Below are 15783 nucleotides of genomic sequence, written 5' to 3' on the forward strand. Positions count from 1 at the left end.
AAGTTGTATCATCCTGGCGTTTTCGTGATAACTGGGGAAGACGCCAAAAAATTCCAGTTAGGACGGTACGGTATTGTTGTTGTGTCTCTCTTTAATATAACGATATATTGCCTGTCTTGTAATCTGTGCAATCTCACTTACTTGTTCTATGGCAACAATGAATACTTCACACGCTGTTTACGTTGTTAAATCAACATAAACCGTTTTTTATATATCGATACGACGGTATAAACAGCAAGTGGGAGTTAATTCATTACAATGTTATATACAAAATAAATAAAATACGCGTTTCTGGCGTGCTGACGCCGTAATGAACATTTATACATAAAAAGAAAAGTTCTGGCAATGAAACTGCGACTTCGAAACGAACATTGCCACAGTAAGAACGCTACTGATAAAACGAAAGAAGAATTTTATAATAAATTTTCCCGGAATTTCTTATTTTGACACTCGTTCGATCATTTATTAGGCGAGTAAGTGTGAAAAGAGTTTAGCACTTGTTATTTGTTGACTTTATGTCAAATAAACAGAACCACAAAATTTTCAAGTCTCTAACTTCATAAACGGAGAATAATATGCACTGCTCGGAGACAATTACTCTGACATCTGATATTTTAGTGTGTAACTTGTAAACCGAGCGCGATAGTGCAGTGGTTAGCACATTGGACTCGAATTCGGGTTTGGTCCCATAGTCGTTACCCCAAATTTCCAAAATTTCGAATTCGGGAGGACGACGGTTCAAAACCAGCGTCCGGTCACAATGATTTAGGTTTTCTGTGATTTGCCTAAATCGCTTAAGGCAAGTGCCGGAATGATTCCTTTGAAAGGACGCGGCCGCTTTCCTTCTCCATCCTTCCCTAATCCGAGCCCGTGCTCCGTCTCTAATGACATTGTTGTCGACGGGACGTTAAACACTAATCTCCTCCTCCTTTTCTTCCTCCTCCTCCTGTAGCTTGTAAGCCATCTCTTGACCATAATGTGTGCAATGCAGTATTGCACGTGCAATGCAGTATTGCACAGACTGGTTAAAACTTCATTGTTCGTACAAGTAATTCCAGTAAACTTCACCCTGAAGGTGAGGATGAACGTTGGTTTACTTAATAAAAAGGAGTCCCGGCGGAGGTTCGAGTCTTCCCTCGGGCATGGGTGTGTGTGTTTGTCCTTAGGCTAATTTGAGTTAAGTAGTGTGTAAGCTTAGGGACTGATGACCTTAGCTGTTAAGTCCCATAAGATTTCACACACATTTGAACTTAATAAAAAGGTGGTTATGAAACTGTTTAGTTAAATGCAATGCTTTCGAATTTAAATTCTACCTAACAGGTAGCCATTTTTTGAGACGGGGAGTCTTTTTCTTCATAAAGTATGATGTTAATGAATATCATCTGGCAAGGTAGTGCTTGTTACAATTACTAATAAACACATCAAAAAAAGGCTTGCATCACCCCAGTTCCCAGAACTCTTGAAGACAGACGTTGACTGTGGATATTGTATCACAGACACAGTCCTTTTGACTGTTCAGAGATGTCACTAAACCCGCCCAAAGACGTAAACAACCATGCATGAGCAGCGCTTATTATATGGAGGCCGATCAGTTCCAGTCATTCCAGCAGGGAAGAGATACACGGCAGGTGTTGTCTGTAGTTCAACCATGCCTAGACGGCCAATACCGGGGTTCGATCACGTCCGCATTGCTATTTTGTGTCAGGAAGGGCTCTCAACAAGGGAAGTGTCCAGTCGTCTCGGAGCGAACCAAAACGATGTTGTCCAGACATTTAGGGGACACAGAGAGACCAGAACTGTCGATGACATGCCTCGCTCAGGCCGCCCAAGGGCTAATACTGCAGTGGATGACCGCTACCTACGGATTATGGCTCGGAGGAGCTCTGACAGCAACGCCACCATGTTTAATAACGCTTTTAGTGCAGCCACAGGACGTCGTGTTACGACTCGAACTGTGCGCAGTAGGCTGCATGATGCGCAACTTTACTCCAGACGTCCATGGCGAGGTCCATCTTTGCAGCCACGACACCAGGCAGCGCGCTACAGATTGGCCCAAAATCGTGCCGAATGGACCGCTCAGCATTGGCATCACGTTCTCTTCACCTATGAGTGTCGCATATGCCTTCAACCAGACAATCGTCTCAGAAGTGTTTGGAGGCAACCCGGTCAGGCTGAACGCCTTAGACACACTGTCCAGCGAGTGCAGCAAGGTGGACATTCCCTGCTGTTTTGGGATGGCATTATGTGTGGCCGACGTACGCCGCTAGTGGTCATGGAAGGTTCCGTAACAGCTGTACGATACGTGAATGCCATCCTCCGACCGATAATGCAACCATATCGGCAGCATATTGGCGAGGTATTCGTCTTCATGGACGACAATTCGCGCCCCCATCGTGCACATCTTGTGAATGACTTCCTTCAGGATAACGACATCGCTCGACTAGAGTGGCCAGCATGTTCTCCAGACGTGAACCCTATCGAACATGGCTGGGATAGGCTGAAGAGGGCTGTTTATGGATGACGTGACCCATCGCCACTCTGAGGGATCTACGCCGAATCGCCGTTGAGGAGTAGGACAATCTGAACCAGCAGTGGCTTGATGAACACGTGGGTAGTATGCCACGACGAATACAGGCATGCATCAATGCAAGAGGACGTACTACTGGGTATTAGAGGTACCGGTGTGTGCAGCAATCTGGACCACCACCTCTGAAGGTCTCGCTGTGTGGTGGTACAACATGCAATGTGTGGTTTTCATGAGGAATAAAAAGGTCGGAAATGGTGTTTACGTTGATGTCTATTCCAGTTTTCTGTAAAATTGAACCAAGGTGATGCAAAAATTTTATTTGATGTGTGTATTTCCTGGTTTAACAAGAACTAGCATAAAATACGGGATTTCTTCAAGATAGGATTATTTAATTGATGATGACACCCAAGTTATATTACGTACTTACATGCTCAAACATAGGCACGCTAGGAAGAAAAGTGACTGGTTTGGTTCCGCCTACCACTAAAAAATACCTGTGAAGTGCCCCAACGTGCACGAAAATCATCACTCCTCTACCTCGAAAATTGTCCACTTCAGGGCAGTAGTGTCAGTTGTGTTGTAGGCTACTTCGTGATTCGTCACGGCAAGAACAGTGTCGTTTCAGGTTTTCTACGGGCAGGTGTGCATGGATCGTTCAATAAGGGCAGCACATTCTGAATTGTCGAACTTTTCACATGTAAAGTAAGTTGAATGTAATTTTTAATGTCATTGATTATCACAATATCTGTGTTTATACAGTGTCTGTTTCTTACATTACTTATAGTAATCGTATCTTATATTACAATGTCCTACAGCCAAGCATGCTTGTCTGAAAGAACAGACACACTTTCGACGAATACAAGTGATGTAAATATTACGAATTTTCGGACGTTTCAGCGTACAAGAAAAAAAAATAGAAATTTCAGCTATAAAGAAAAATATTGAAGCCCTTTTTCTCGACCAGTACCTACACTACATAGGCCCATTTCTGTTCTATGTTTTCGTAAACTATGTTCCTTAAATTGTACTTGTTGATGTTCCTCATTAAACTGCATTAATTTTTATTGTATTAATTTTCATAAATTACAATCTTGTATTCTTTGTAGGCCTAATAAAACTATTTCAACTGTTTCTCATTTTTTATTCTAACTTAAACATTATCTGTGCTTGATAGAGTTCTAATGTCATTTATATTACCGAAAGTAAAAAATATGTAAATTTTATTTGGGGTGGAAAACTGGCAAAAGTATTACGTAAGAGGTCTTAACAAGAACAAAAATGTTCTCAGAAAAGCAAGAGAAGTGACACAATTCAAATAATAAGTTAATAATTTCCTGATAAGACGGTACATTCGACGAGAATAGAATTAGAAATGGTTCAAATGGCTCTGAGCACTATTGGGCTTAACTGCTGTGGTCATCAGTCCCCGAGAACTTAGAACTACTTAAACCTAACTAACCTAAGGACATCACACACATCCATGCCCGAGGCAGGATTCGAACCTGCGACCGTAGCGGTCGCGCGGATCCAGACTGTAGCACCTAGAACCGCTCGGCCAATAGAATTAGATCTCCCTATTACTTTCGTATAGAATACAATGAATTTGACTGTCAAAAATAAAGGAATGTTATACTATCTCAATATAAGTTTTATAGAATTCTGTAAGTCAATTTTTTTCAAGTATTGCATTTTTGAGTCGTGTCACTGTCCTCGCCGGAGTGCGATATATTAGCACAGTTATACTGTCTTAACATTTAGAAGGTTCTTAGATGCCATTCCGTGTATATTTATAATATCTGTTGTTCTTGATGCGTTTTTGCTTAGGAAGTTAAGCTAGCACTATTCGATAAAGAATGTCAGTTGCTTCTATGATCTCTTTTCCTCCAGGTGCTCCAAGATGCTTCGAATTCCAGTTAAGGAGCATTTACATACATCTACATCTACATAAATGTTCTGCAAGCCCCTATACAGCGCATGACGGGAGGGTACCTTGTAAAACCGCTACTCATTCCATTTCCTTTTTCATTCGTAAATAGGCCGCGGCAAAAACGACCGTCTGTAAGGTTTCCGTATGAGCTCTGATTTTCTGTTATGTTTTCTTCATAGTTCTTACGTGTGATGTATTTTGTGGCTACATGATCGTTCTGTAGTCTTTCGCAAATGCCAGATCTCTCAACTTCCTCAACAGTGTTACGCGAAAAGTAAGTCTTCCTCTCTGCACGATTCTTATTTGAGTTCACGGAGCGCCTCTACAATATTTGCGTGTTGATCTAACCTATCGTTAATACAGATAATAGCCCGCCTCTGAATTGCTTCGATGTCTTCCTGTAATCCTACCTGGTGAGCATTTAAAACACTTGAGCAGTGCTCAAGAATGGGTCGAACAAGAGTTCGGCCCGCGGTTTTCGCTATAGATGAGCTACACTTTCCACAACTCTCCCTGTGGTGTCACCGCCAGACATCACACTTGCTAGGTGGTAGCCTTTAAATCGGCCGCGGTCCGTTAGTATACGTCGGACCCGCGTGTCGCCACTATCAGTGATTGCAGACCGAGCGCCGCCACACGGCAGGTCTAGAGAGACTCCCTAGCACTCGCCCCATTTGTACAGCCGACTTTGCTAGCGATGGTTCACTGTCTACATACGCTCTCATTTGTAGAGACGACAGTTTAGCATAGCCTTCAGCTACGTCATTTGCTACGACCTAGCAAGGCACCATATTCAGTTACTATGTATTCTGAACAGATAATACTCGTATTGTGAATCATGTACCGTCAAGAGCGACGTTCATCATTAATGGATTAAAGGTAAGTATCAAACTAATTACGTCCGCTTTCTGAATTCTAATTCCTTGTCATGTTCCAGACCTCACGTCAGTATAGTTCTTCCTTCTTCACGCCCGCCTGCGTAAGCTAAAACGCGTGCATTTCGGCCTCCACTCGTAACACGGTGTTGGCTCTTCTGCCAACACAAAACTCTCAATAAAACTGTGTCGACCATTCGCCTTCCTTGCTACAGTTCCTACACGCTCGCTCCATTTCAGATCGCTGTGCGACGTTACGCTCAGACGTTTCGTCGATGTTACTACGTCAAGCAGTATTGATATTGTACTGGAACATGCAGGATTGTTGTTCCTACTCATCTGCATTAAGTCAATTTTTCTACATTTACAGCAAGCTGCCACTCATCGCATCAGATAGAAGTTTTACCCGAGTCATCCTGTACCCTCCCACAGTGACTAAAGTCTACACTTTCCTGTATATTACGACGTCTCCAGCAGACAGTCGCAGACTGCTGCTCACCCTGTCTGTCAGGGCGGGAGGGGGGGGGGGGTTGTGGCGGGAAGTTTCTGATGACCAGACTTTGCGCTAGTGTCCTGTATTCAGTTCCAAACCTCTTCTCAAGTGTCTCTGAACTGAGGGCGCGAGACACTGTTGACGGCGATCTATACGTCGGAACCGTTAAGTTCGGCAGCGAGGACCTGCCTAGGTGCCGGCACCATGTTTCGCCCTCTCCCTTCCTTTCGTGCTTAACAACACAAGCCCAGCACAGCATTATCCAAAACACTCAGCACAGTCATCCACGCGAGACGGACACACCTGACACTTCATAACAGATAGGAGGAAGACAATGGCAAACCACCACCAATATAACCTTGCCTTGAGCAGCGCTGCTGGATTCTTGGGTCCCACTACGCTCACGTTCTGTGGGTCTTTGCGCTGCATTAGTGTTACAAGACTCATGGCTGGTGAAACAACGCTAACAAGTGATACGTATAGTTTTCAATTAATTCTAAAGCTTCTCTTTATCTGCTGATATTTTATCTTACTATGTCAGTATCATTCATAGTATTTTAAGTAGCATGTAAAGGTTCGAAACAAATGCAGGTATTTTAATCGTATCTCAAACGTTAGCGTCAATTTGCGAACGTGACAAACTAATGATAGAGCGATATATCTTTTACCGTCATTACGGATTTATTACAATGTTTGCGATTCTGTTGATGTTTGTTTTGCTTAGGTAATGACAAACAGTTTTATTCACTGTGAGAGGGTCATGCGCATCAAAATGATTATTTCAGCTACACAGTCAAACTCTTAAGAAACAAAATAAATATACTTAGTTTACGGCACCATAAACTGTAATTAACTGCTAAACCGTTGTTGGTGTGCATTTGAAACTAGCGGACAGAGTGGTCGCCAGTGCATGATAGAGCGGCTAGTTAAGCGCTGAATGTCACGTCAGCTACGTGCAGTTGCTCATCTTCTCAGCGCAATGTTCCGGAACTCGGATCTATTTTCGAAAGCTACGTCCTCAGGCGGAGCAGCTGTATTCTCACGAAGTTCGTGTATTGTACCCGTCGTTTGAAGTCTGTGTACTCCGCTATCACAAAAGCATGACAATAAACATGGCGTAGGTAGGTTCCTCGTGGCGCCATCTTTTACCCAGACTTGCCACAACGTGGGCGAAGGGATACGTTTTCAGCCAGCCAGTGCCGGCCGCTGTGGCCGAGCGGATCTAGGCGCTTCAGTCCGGAACCACGCTCCTGCTACGGTCGCAGATTCGAATCGTGCCTCGGGCATGGAAGTGTGTGATGCCCGTAGGTTAGTTAGGTTTAAGTAGTTCTAAGTCTAGGGGACTGATGACCTCAGATGTTAAATCCCATAGTGCTCAGAGCCATTTGAATAATTTTCAGCCAGCCAGTGAAGGACTATATTTTTAGCTCAAAAAAGCATTTACGTGTATTGTAATCTTTTTTTTATGTCACTACACTTGGCCCAACATGATTTTTTAAAAAATATTGTGGGTAGACTTCGTCTCTAACGTACTAATCTGGGAGATCTAAAAAATGCCCCTCTATGACCACCACGGTCGCATCATTGGATTCAAGATCGTATCCAAGCATAAATTTCCTTGTATGTGGGCGTACGGAGGAAGTCACAGGAAACTAAATCTGGAGAGTAGGGCGGAGCTTACAAAATTCAAACGCCAAACGTGTCAGCTACAATTGTGAATTCTAACGTATTGCTCCCGGGTGAGGAGGCACAGTGATTAAGACAATGGACGCGTATTCCGGGCGAGGACGTTTGATTTCCTCAACTGATTTAATTGTCCTCAGGTTCCGTTCACTCTCTGAAATGTGAGGCTTCTATTCCTAAAAAATCTAACACATCATTTGCTTCATACCACTGGCAGGTAGTACTGATTGATAGGTCATAAACGAGGAAGTACTCGCACATCAAGCATCCGACACCAGTATCAGGTAGCTCACCAAATCTACTCCATACACGAGGACGTCCATCGCTGGGGTAAGGACAGGATCTCCTTTCAGCAGTGAAGACAACATAGCGCTATTCCACTCTCCCGTCAACTTTTTCACGACACCACGGTAGCCGTTCTTGACGTTGTTGTGGTTTATATATCTCTTCAGACATCTAGAATATGTTCCCCATTCCTGCATCTTCCATTAAATCGAATTCAACACGCAAATGTATTACTCATAGTTAGAAGACTGCACTGCTTTCGTTCCTCTCTGATACCAAGTCCCTACTTTCTTACATTTCCACACACTCTATGTCGCTTTCCACTGTGATTTCAACCACCTTCACCTGCAATACCAGGAAGTAATTCCGGCTATGTACCCGACTTATCAACTATAACATCCTACCGCTTCGGTTCCAAATTAAAGTTCTAGCCGCTATTCGCTGCGAACTTCAGTCCTATCCTTCTCTTACTTCGTTTATCTCGTCTCTTGATCTACATCTACAATTACTTGCATCGAACTGACAATGGACCAGTCTGCAAACCACTCTCAAATTCATAGCAGTACGTACTTTCCCTTGTGCTACGCACAAGTGCGTCCTGAATTGTAATGCCTCCGAACTTTTATGTGAAAACTTTTAAAGCTTTTTAAATAAAAGAAACGTTATTATCAATCAACATCTTTATTCTTCATGTCTACATATTTATTTTTTTGACGTACTCACCCTGGCGACTAACAAATTTCTCTCAACGAGAGACCAGTTCATTTGTTGTGAAGCCGTCAAGGATTGTATCATAAAACACTACCGAGCATGTTACGTCACGAGTTCTCAAATTTAGATATTTTTATCACAACTTGTTTCAGGACAACACTATCCCATTATCAAATGCTATAAAACAAGGAAATCAATCAATAAATCGCTATACTACACGTACTGACAACCGTATACTATGCATACAGACAACCATACAAAATTGTTTATACCTTCCTGTAGTACAACATACCTTAAAGCTTCTGTGCCATTATGCACCGTGTAAAGTAATAATCCATAAGCAAACATGCTTTGTCAAAGATAAACTTCTTCTTAGAATATCTCATGTTGGTGCGTTATACTGTAAACGAAAGGCAGCCGCTTTCATCTACGAAAGATAGTACTTTCTTGCAACGCATTTGTCACATTCCCCAGCGATGCTACTGTCTATGATAAATCTATGACATTATAAGTGCTAGTAAATCTAAAACCAATACTACAAAAATTAGTACTCCACCTACATTGCAACGTTTGCGCCCATATACAAAAACCAATGTATAACATAATATCTAACGCCACTAATTCGAATGAGTTGGTGGCATATTCCCAAGGACGATGTCGCTAAAGTGGACCCAGAAATGCCCCTTGGACACTTCTGTCTTCTCACTTAACACGTTGACGTATTCTTGTCTTAAAGCGAAAAAATCTCCACTATCTCTATATCTGATAACTAACGTCCTTTATAAACGTCCTTTATCCTCAAAGTGCAATACGCTCATGCTCTCTATGATGTTAGTCGACGAACTGGAATAGAGGCTGAAACATAAGACGGACTCAGGGGAGGACTGGATGGAGAAACCGGGAGTATATGAAATAAAGTGTGAAACTGTAGGACAAACGGGAAGACAATTTAGATTGAAGTTTAAGGAGCATAACAATAAAGCGAATGGTTCATCGGCAGTGGCGAAGCACCTCATCATTGAATAACAATCATTGGGTAACATCGTAGATGTCATGAGGGTACTGCACTTTGAGGATAAATTATGGTTTTTGTCGAATTTAGAGAAAGTAGAAATTTTCTGCGCTTTGAGAAAGGAATGCGTTATCGTGTTAAATGACATGACACAAGTGTCCAACGGGCATTTCAGAGCACTCTTTAGCGACGTCGTCCTTGGGCCATTTTATACGGATGCAAACCTTGTAATGCATATGTACACTGAAGCGCCAAAGAAACTGGTGTAGGTATGCTTTTTCAAATACAGAGATAAGCAAACAGGCAAAATACGGCGCTGCGGTCGGCATAGCCTAAATAAAACAACAAGGGGCTGGCGCAGTTGTTAGATCGGTTACTGGTGCTACAATAGCAGGTTATCAAGATTTACGTGAGTGTGAAAGTGGTGTTACAGCCGGCGCATGAGCGATGGGGCACAGCACCTCCGATGTAAAGTGGGGATTTTCCCGTATGATCATTTCACGAGTGTACCGTGAATATCAGGAATCCCGTAAAACATCAAATCTCCGAAATCGCTGCGGCCGGAAAATGATCATACAAGAACGGGACCAACGACGACTAAAAAGAATCGTTCAACCTAACAGAAGTGCAACCCTTCAGCACATTGCTGCTGATTTCAATGCTGTGCCATGATTACGTCTCAGAGTGCAAACCATTCAACGAAGCACCATCGATATGGGCTTTCGGTGCCGCAGGCCCACTCGTGTACCACTGTTGACTGCACGGCACAATTCCCTACGTCTCGCCTGGGCCCGTCAACACCGAAATTGGACTGTTGATGACTGGAAACATGTTGCCTGGTCGGACGAATCTCATTTCAAGTTGTATCGAGCGGACTGACGTATACGGGTATGGAAACAATCTCATGAATCCATGGACTGTTCAAGCTGGTGGAGGCTCTGGAACGGTGTGGGGTGTGTGCAGTTGATACGTCTAGATACGTATGTAAGCATCGTGTCTGATTACCTGCGTCCATTCATGTCCACTGTGCATTCCGACGGACTTGGGCAATTTTAGCAGGACAATGCGACATCCCACACATCCAGAACTGCTACAGAGTGGCTCCAGGAACACTCTTCTGAGTTTAAACACTTCCGCTGGCCACCAAACTCCCCAGACATGAACATTATTGAGCACATCTGGGATGCCTTGCAACGTGCTGTTTGCAGTATCATTAAGCTGATGGTTTTTGATTCGCGTATTAAGCATCTCACACTCACAGCAAGTATCGATTTGGGGCCTTCCAAACCGATAGTTAAAATGTTCGTTAAGTATCTTATAATAAAAACTATATTTTACATCACGACCATGATATTTTTCTAAAAACATGTACATTTTCTTTCTGTTAAGCCTTGCTTTCAAATATTGTATTTCTTCCGACGAGTAGTGACTGGTTTTAGGGGGAATGACATAATGTTGTCTTTGATTTAGCCAGTATAATCTTGTGGAAAAGTCTTACTGTTCTTCTGTTGTCCTCTCAAATCTCTAGACGACTCATGTTTTAAAATTAGCTGTTTCAGACTTCTAACTTCTTTATCCCCTATGGCATACAAACTCAGAAATGCTTTTTTGCAAACCTTAACTCGTTGTTCACCAGCCATAACATGAAACGTAAATGAGCTCACGTGTTCAACAGAACGCGTAGGCTTAGTAAACTCCTCTTCTTTGCCATCTGTGGGTTAGGTTTCAACCTAGACCTTCTACTTTTCACTAGATGGGCTTCTATTAATGATTGATAAAATAAGTATTCTTCATCTTGAAACACGTATGTATTCGGTAGCAGCGATGGCGAGGCATGACAGAATCTCTGACCAGAGAGTTATTTATCGTTGCTAGTCTGCGCTTGACCGCGCGAGAGTTCAGTCACGGCCGCCTGTATTAGAGGCCGGAGTCGTCAAGCTGACAACGTCGTAGCCTGTGACGTCCGTAGGCCGGCTAGCGTGACCAGCTAGGCCCAGACTGAAGTTTAGATTTCGCCGATTGCAGACGACGTGTCAGATATAAATACGCAATCACTTTCTTTTTTTGTAGATTTGGTCCCTATAAATAACACAGTAACCTAGAAAAGCTAATTTCTCGCAGTATTACGCCGACTTTATGTCGGAATTACGCATTTTATTCTCGTTTCCTTGCAACGATGAACTTTTAAATAACTCACATGTGCTTCATAGCAGTATATTATGACGTTTCTTACCCGATATTTGGAGATACAAGTTCAGCAAACAATTTTGTGAGGTGCCTAGTAACATTATTTGCAGACTTGCAATTATTTCAGTCTGTTATTTGAAATGTATTGTCATGTTCCTTCCTATATAAATGACAAACTAATATAAAAGTTTCTGACAGTTGTAACATATCTTTCACACCTTTATATATGAGGGTGGCATAATAATAATAATTTTTAACGAACGTTTTTTGTGTATTGTTCATTGGTATGTTAGATTTCTTTTAAAATCATAGGTGATACACAATCTATTTAAATACTTTCACACATCTTTCTGAGTCAGAATGAACTGGGAACCTTGCTGTAGGATTTGCATAAGAAGCATGACTGAAATTTATCAGTGCATTAAAGTTTATTTCATAGTGGCCACCTCCTCCTTGCCAGTACTAATCGGAGCATTTAAGGACTGAGGTTATGGGTAAGAAAGAAATTTCATAATTTTGTGTCAAAAGTTATGTAATGTTTTTAATTTTCTATTAACTCCCTCCTTCTTGGAACATATTAAATGATCATTTTGGAGTTGGGTATAATTATTTAACAATATGTTACACATAATGGAAACCAGCTTTTTGTAGATATCAGTAAGTGGCCTTCCACAGAGACATGAATCTGTTACAAATATTTGCAGAGAAACATGTGATTTAACTCCTTGGCCAACCAGATTGAGTAGTAACTGCTTTTGATTTTGACAAGTGAGGAATTTTGTTTGATACTCTTCAGATATTAAAAGCTGCATAACTGTATATACAAAAGTGCCAAGTTCCACAACAATATCTGATGGCACAGTCAATCCACTTCGGACAAGGTTATCAAAATATTTATCTGTGGTATGTGTCCCTAAAACAAAATCAGTGCATGTTGTACAACTGAGCAATTGTGTTGTTTTGTGTGCTGCATAACCACAAACATACAGAAGCACAGATTGGTGTACATCAACAGTTTCATTGCCTATGTAGTTCAAAACACTAACAAACGGATTCACGTCAACATCTGTAGACATTACATCTGAGATGCTTATGTCATTCATTATTTCTGGAGAAAATTTTACAGGGCCATATTTTGCAGACTTTATTCCCAAAACACTCATTATACGCAACTTCTTTTCAGATTCAAATACCTGGGTTACAGAAACGTTATAGTTTCCACCCGATAATTGACGATACCTACTAAACCTTGATTCCAAATTATCAGTTTGTAGTTTTCCCGTGAGAAGATACTGCACACCTACACCACTGAAAGAATATTCAACAACTTCTGAAATAACAGTAGTACTCTGATACAGTGCCTGATGTGTGTCTGTGGTCAGACAACTGGTAGTGTCCAAAGCCCTCCATCTCTCTAACCAAGCCAAAAATTTGTCAAGAAATTCAAGCCTGTCATCAGAAGCACTAGTGAAAGGCAGACACAATTCATTTTGTTTGTGAATTCCCTTTGTACAGTTCTTAACATTAATAATATTCCACCAACGGAGAATGATTTCAACAAAGTGTACAGTTCCTGAAATTTCACCATATTCAGCTTTTAAGCCTGCAAGTGTTGTCTCATTAAAAATATTGCAGACAAGACTGACATTTTGTCTTTCTAAGCTACTGGGATACACTGACTTGTGAGTCAACCGAGGAGCTAATTTCAAAAGCTGGTCGAGTTCCTTTTTGTATAGGTTCTCAATATCTGAAAATTTTGCCATTAGCAGATCATTGGATGTTGAGTCAAAATGGGGAAATTTAAATGTTCTGTCACTGTCCCTCTGGTTCAACCAGTTGTTCCTAATACTTTTTAACAAATGAACTGTGTCAAACATTACAAATACAGGGGAACCACATGACAGAAAGGAATATGGACTGCTGGAATTTTTTACCAATAGTGAAAACATATTCCTATTAATTCTGTTGTTATCAGATATAATAACAACAACAGTCAGACCACATGAGGAAAGAAACTGCAACACATTAAGTGTTAATTTATGGAGATCTGAGCCTGACAACTGTTTGACAGGAACCAAATGAACAACTTCTTCGAAATTGCCATATAAAGATGATGTGAGAAAGGCAAGCACAGTTCTTGCCTCAGATGGGGCATTATTTTCTGCATATCCATGGAGTTTCCCCCCTTTGAACTGAATACATGGCTTAACATAAATTTCATCCACTTGCAGAATTACAAATTTTTCTCTCTCATCTAATTTATCCACAACAATTTTAAGAAAATGGGCATTTTGTGATTTATTGGTTGGACAAATCTTCAGTGAAGATGAAAGCTGCTGAATGTGTTTCACATGTGGTAAGGTAAGCAATCCACTTGACCGGAGTGCTGCATAGCATGCTGGAGATTGGTTGTAGATGATAAATGCATGCATCATCATATCAACCGAATATGTCCGCTTATTCATTGCCAACAAATCTATCTGTTCCAACAGAAACAAGAGTGTGGCACAGCAATTTGGATTAGCTTCTGAATGCAGAGTAAGTTTCTTTACAATATTCTTTAATTCATTTAAAAGAGAACTAAAGGTGGGTGTGTAGCTATCACAGTTGATAACTCTACTCAAAATATTTTCAATTTGTGACCATCTGGTTACTCTAAGTGAGGAAGGTAAAATCCAGCTGAGCTGCTCATGTGACAGAATGAAACCATTCACACACACACTTGAAATGAGTTTGTCATTAATTTCCATACTCGCTTTGACCTGAGGAATGTCTTCAGAAAAATCTATAGTATAAAAGAATATCTTATTCTCTTTAACACTAACACTCCACTTTCCTACACTGTTTATTCTATCCTGGTACTCAGCACACAAACATTGAAAATTTGCAATAATGTCCTCATTTAGCATGGCTTCATTCTTCTCCTCCTCTTCATGGCGTGCACGCTTCCTTCTTATTTCTGGGTCACACCTTCTTGGAGGCTGCACCTTATTTAAATACGATGGTAACCCAGGGAATATTTTTGGCACAGCTTCTGGTAAAAGCAATCGCCTTTGACGAGGAAACTCGTGACAGTTCCCATCAGAGTCCTTGTAAATCTCCACTCTTGATACATCACATTCTTCAAAATGTTTAATGCAAACGACACTTCTATTTGATGGAGTCCAGTCCTTTCTGGGGATATTTCTTGTCCACCGTTTTCTGTTTTCCTCTTCAGTAGGGAATCTGAACACTGAGATGTAACCCTCTTCCTTGCTGGATTTGTAGTTGCTGTTGCAACCAGGAACACAACATTTTTCTGGCATCTGCAAATAGAATGATGCATTAATTGCTAACATCTTAAATCAAAATACTATTATGTAAAAATAGCAAATGAGAATTTGAGTGGACTGGTTTTTTCTACTGCTTGGATATCACGAAACAGAAGTCTACAAACAGAATCAAATGTGTAGAAATATTCATAATATTAACACAAAATCACTTAGGAGAAGATTCTGATACTAAACTTACGAATTCAAAACTTTATTTTCAAATTGTATCTAGAATATAGTAGAACTTTTCTTGCAATTGTGTAGACGAAAGTCGTTCACGTAGCACACTTGCACATATACATGTAAAAACACTACAAACTTCACAGAATTGTATACTTACATTGTGTTATATCTTCAACTGTAGTCACGACTACTTGCTATAAGTCCAGTATAGCGTAATTACACTGTAATTTCGGATAAAACAGACACCTTTAAAGTATGTAAACAACTGCTTCCGTTCGCTACCTTATAGTCACAGCCATGCGGTAGGCCTTAACGTAACGTTGCCACATTTCAGTCCTCCGGCCTCTAATACAGGCGGCCGTGGTTCAGTTCAGTTGCGAGGCAGTTGTTGTACGTAGCGAGTCGCGAGAGCATGTAGTTCGTTCGTGCTAGTAGCGCGCGATAGACAGTCGGAGTTGTGTGTGAGGAGTCGGCGGGCGTCGACATGGGTCTCTGCTCAAGATTCGGGACGAGGTATATTTTTAAATAAGGTAATGAAGCAGCATTGCGCACATGTGATAATGTAATGTATATTAACTGTAATTAATTT

At 41.3% G+C, this 15783-nt stretch overlaps 1 protein-coding gene across 1 annotated transcript in view; it reads right to left on the reverse strand.

Annotated features, from left to right (window-relative positions):
• The window catches only part of LOC126252537 (uncharacterized), a 57982-nt gene extending 42432 nt beyond the window's left edge, over positions 1-15550 (reverse strand). Inside the window, exons 1-2 of the mRNA XM_049953431.1 lie at positions 15352-15550; positions 13842-15005 (exon numbers count right to left, since the gene is read on the reverse strand). Coding sequence (XP_049809388.1) covers positions 13842-15005 — 1164 coding nt within the window. The 5' untranslated portion in view covers positions 15352-15550. The remainder of the gene's footprint in view (positions 1-13841; positions 15006-15351) is intronic.
• Positions 15551-15783: the final 233 nt, after the last annotated feature.

This window comes from Schistocerca nitens, chromosome 4 (genome assembly GCF_023898315.1).
Source record: "Schistocerca nitens isolate TAMUIC-IGC-003100 chromosome 4, iqSchNite1.1, whole genome shotgun sequence".
NCBI classification, from domain to species: domain Eukaryota; kingdom Metazoa; phylum Arthropoda; class Insecta; order Orthoptera; family Acrididae; genus Schistocerca; species Schistocerca nitens.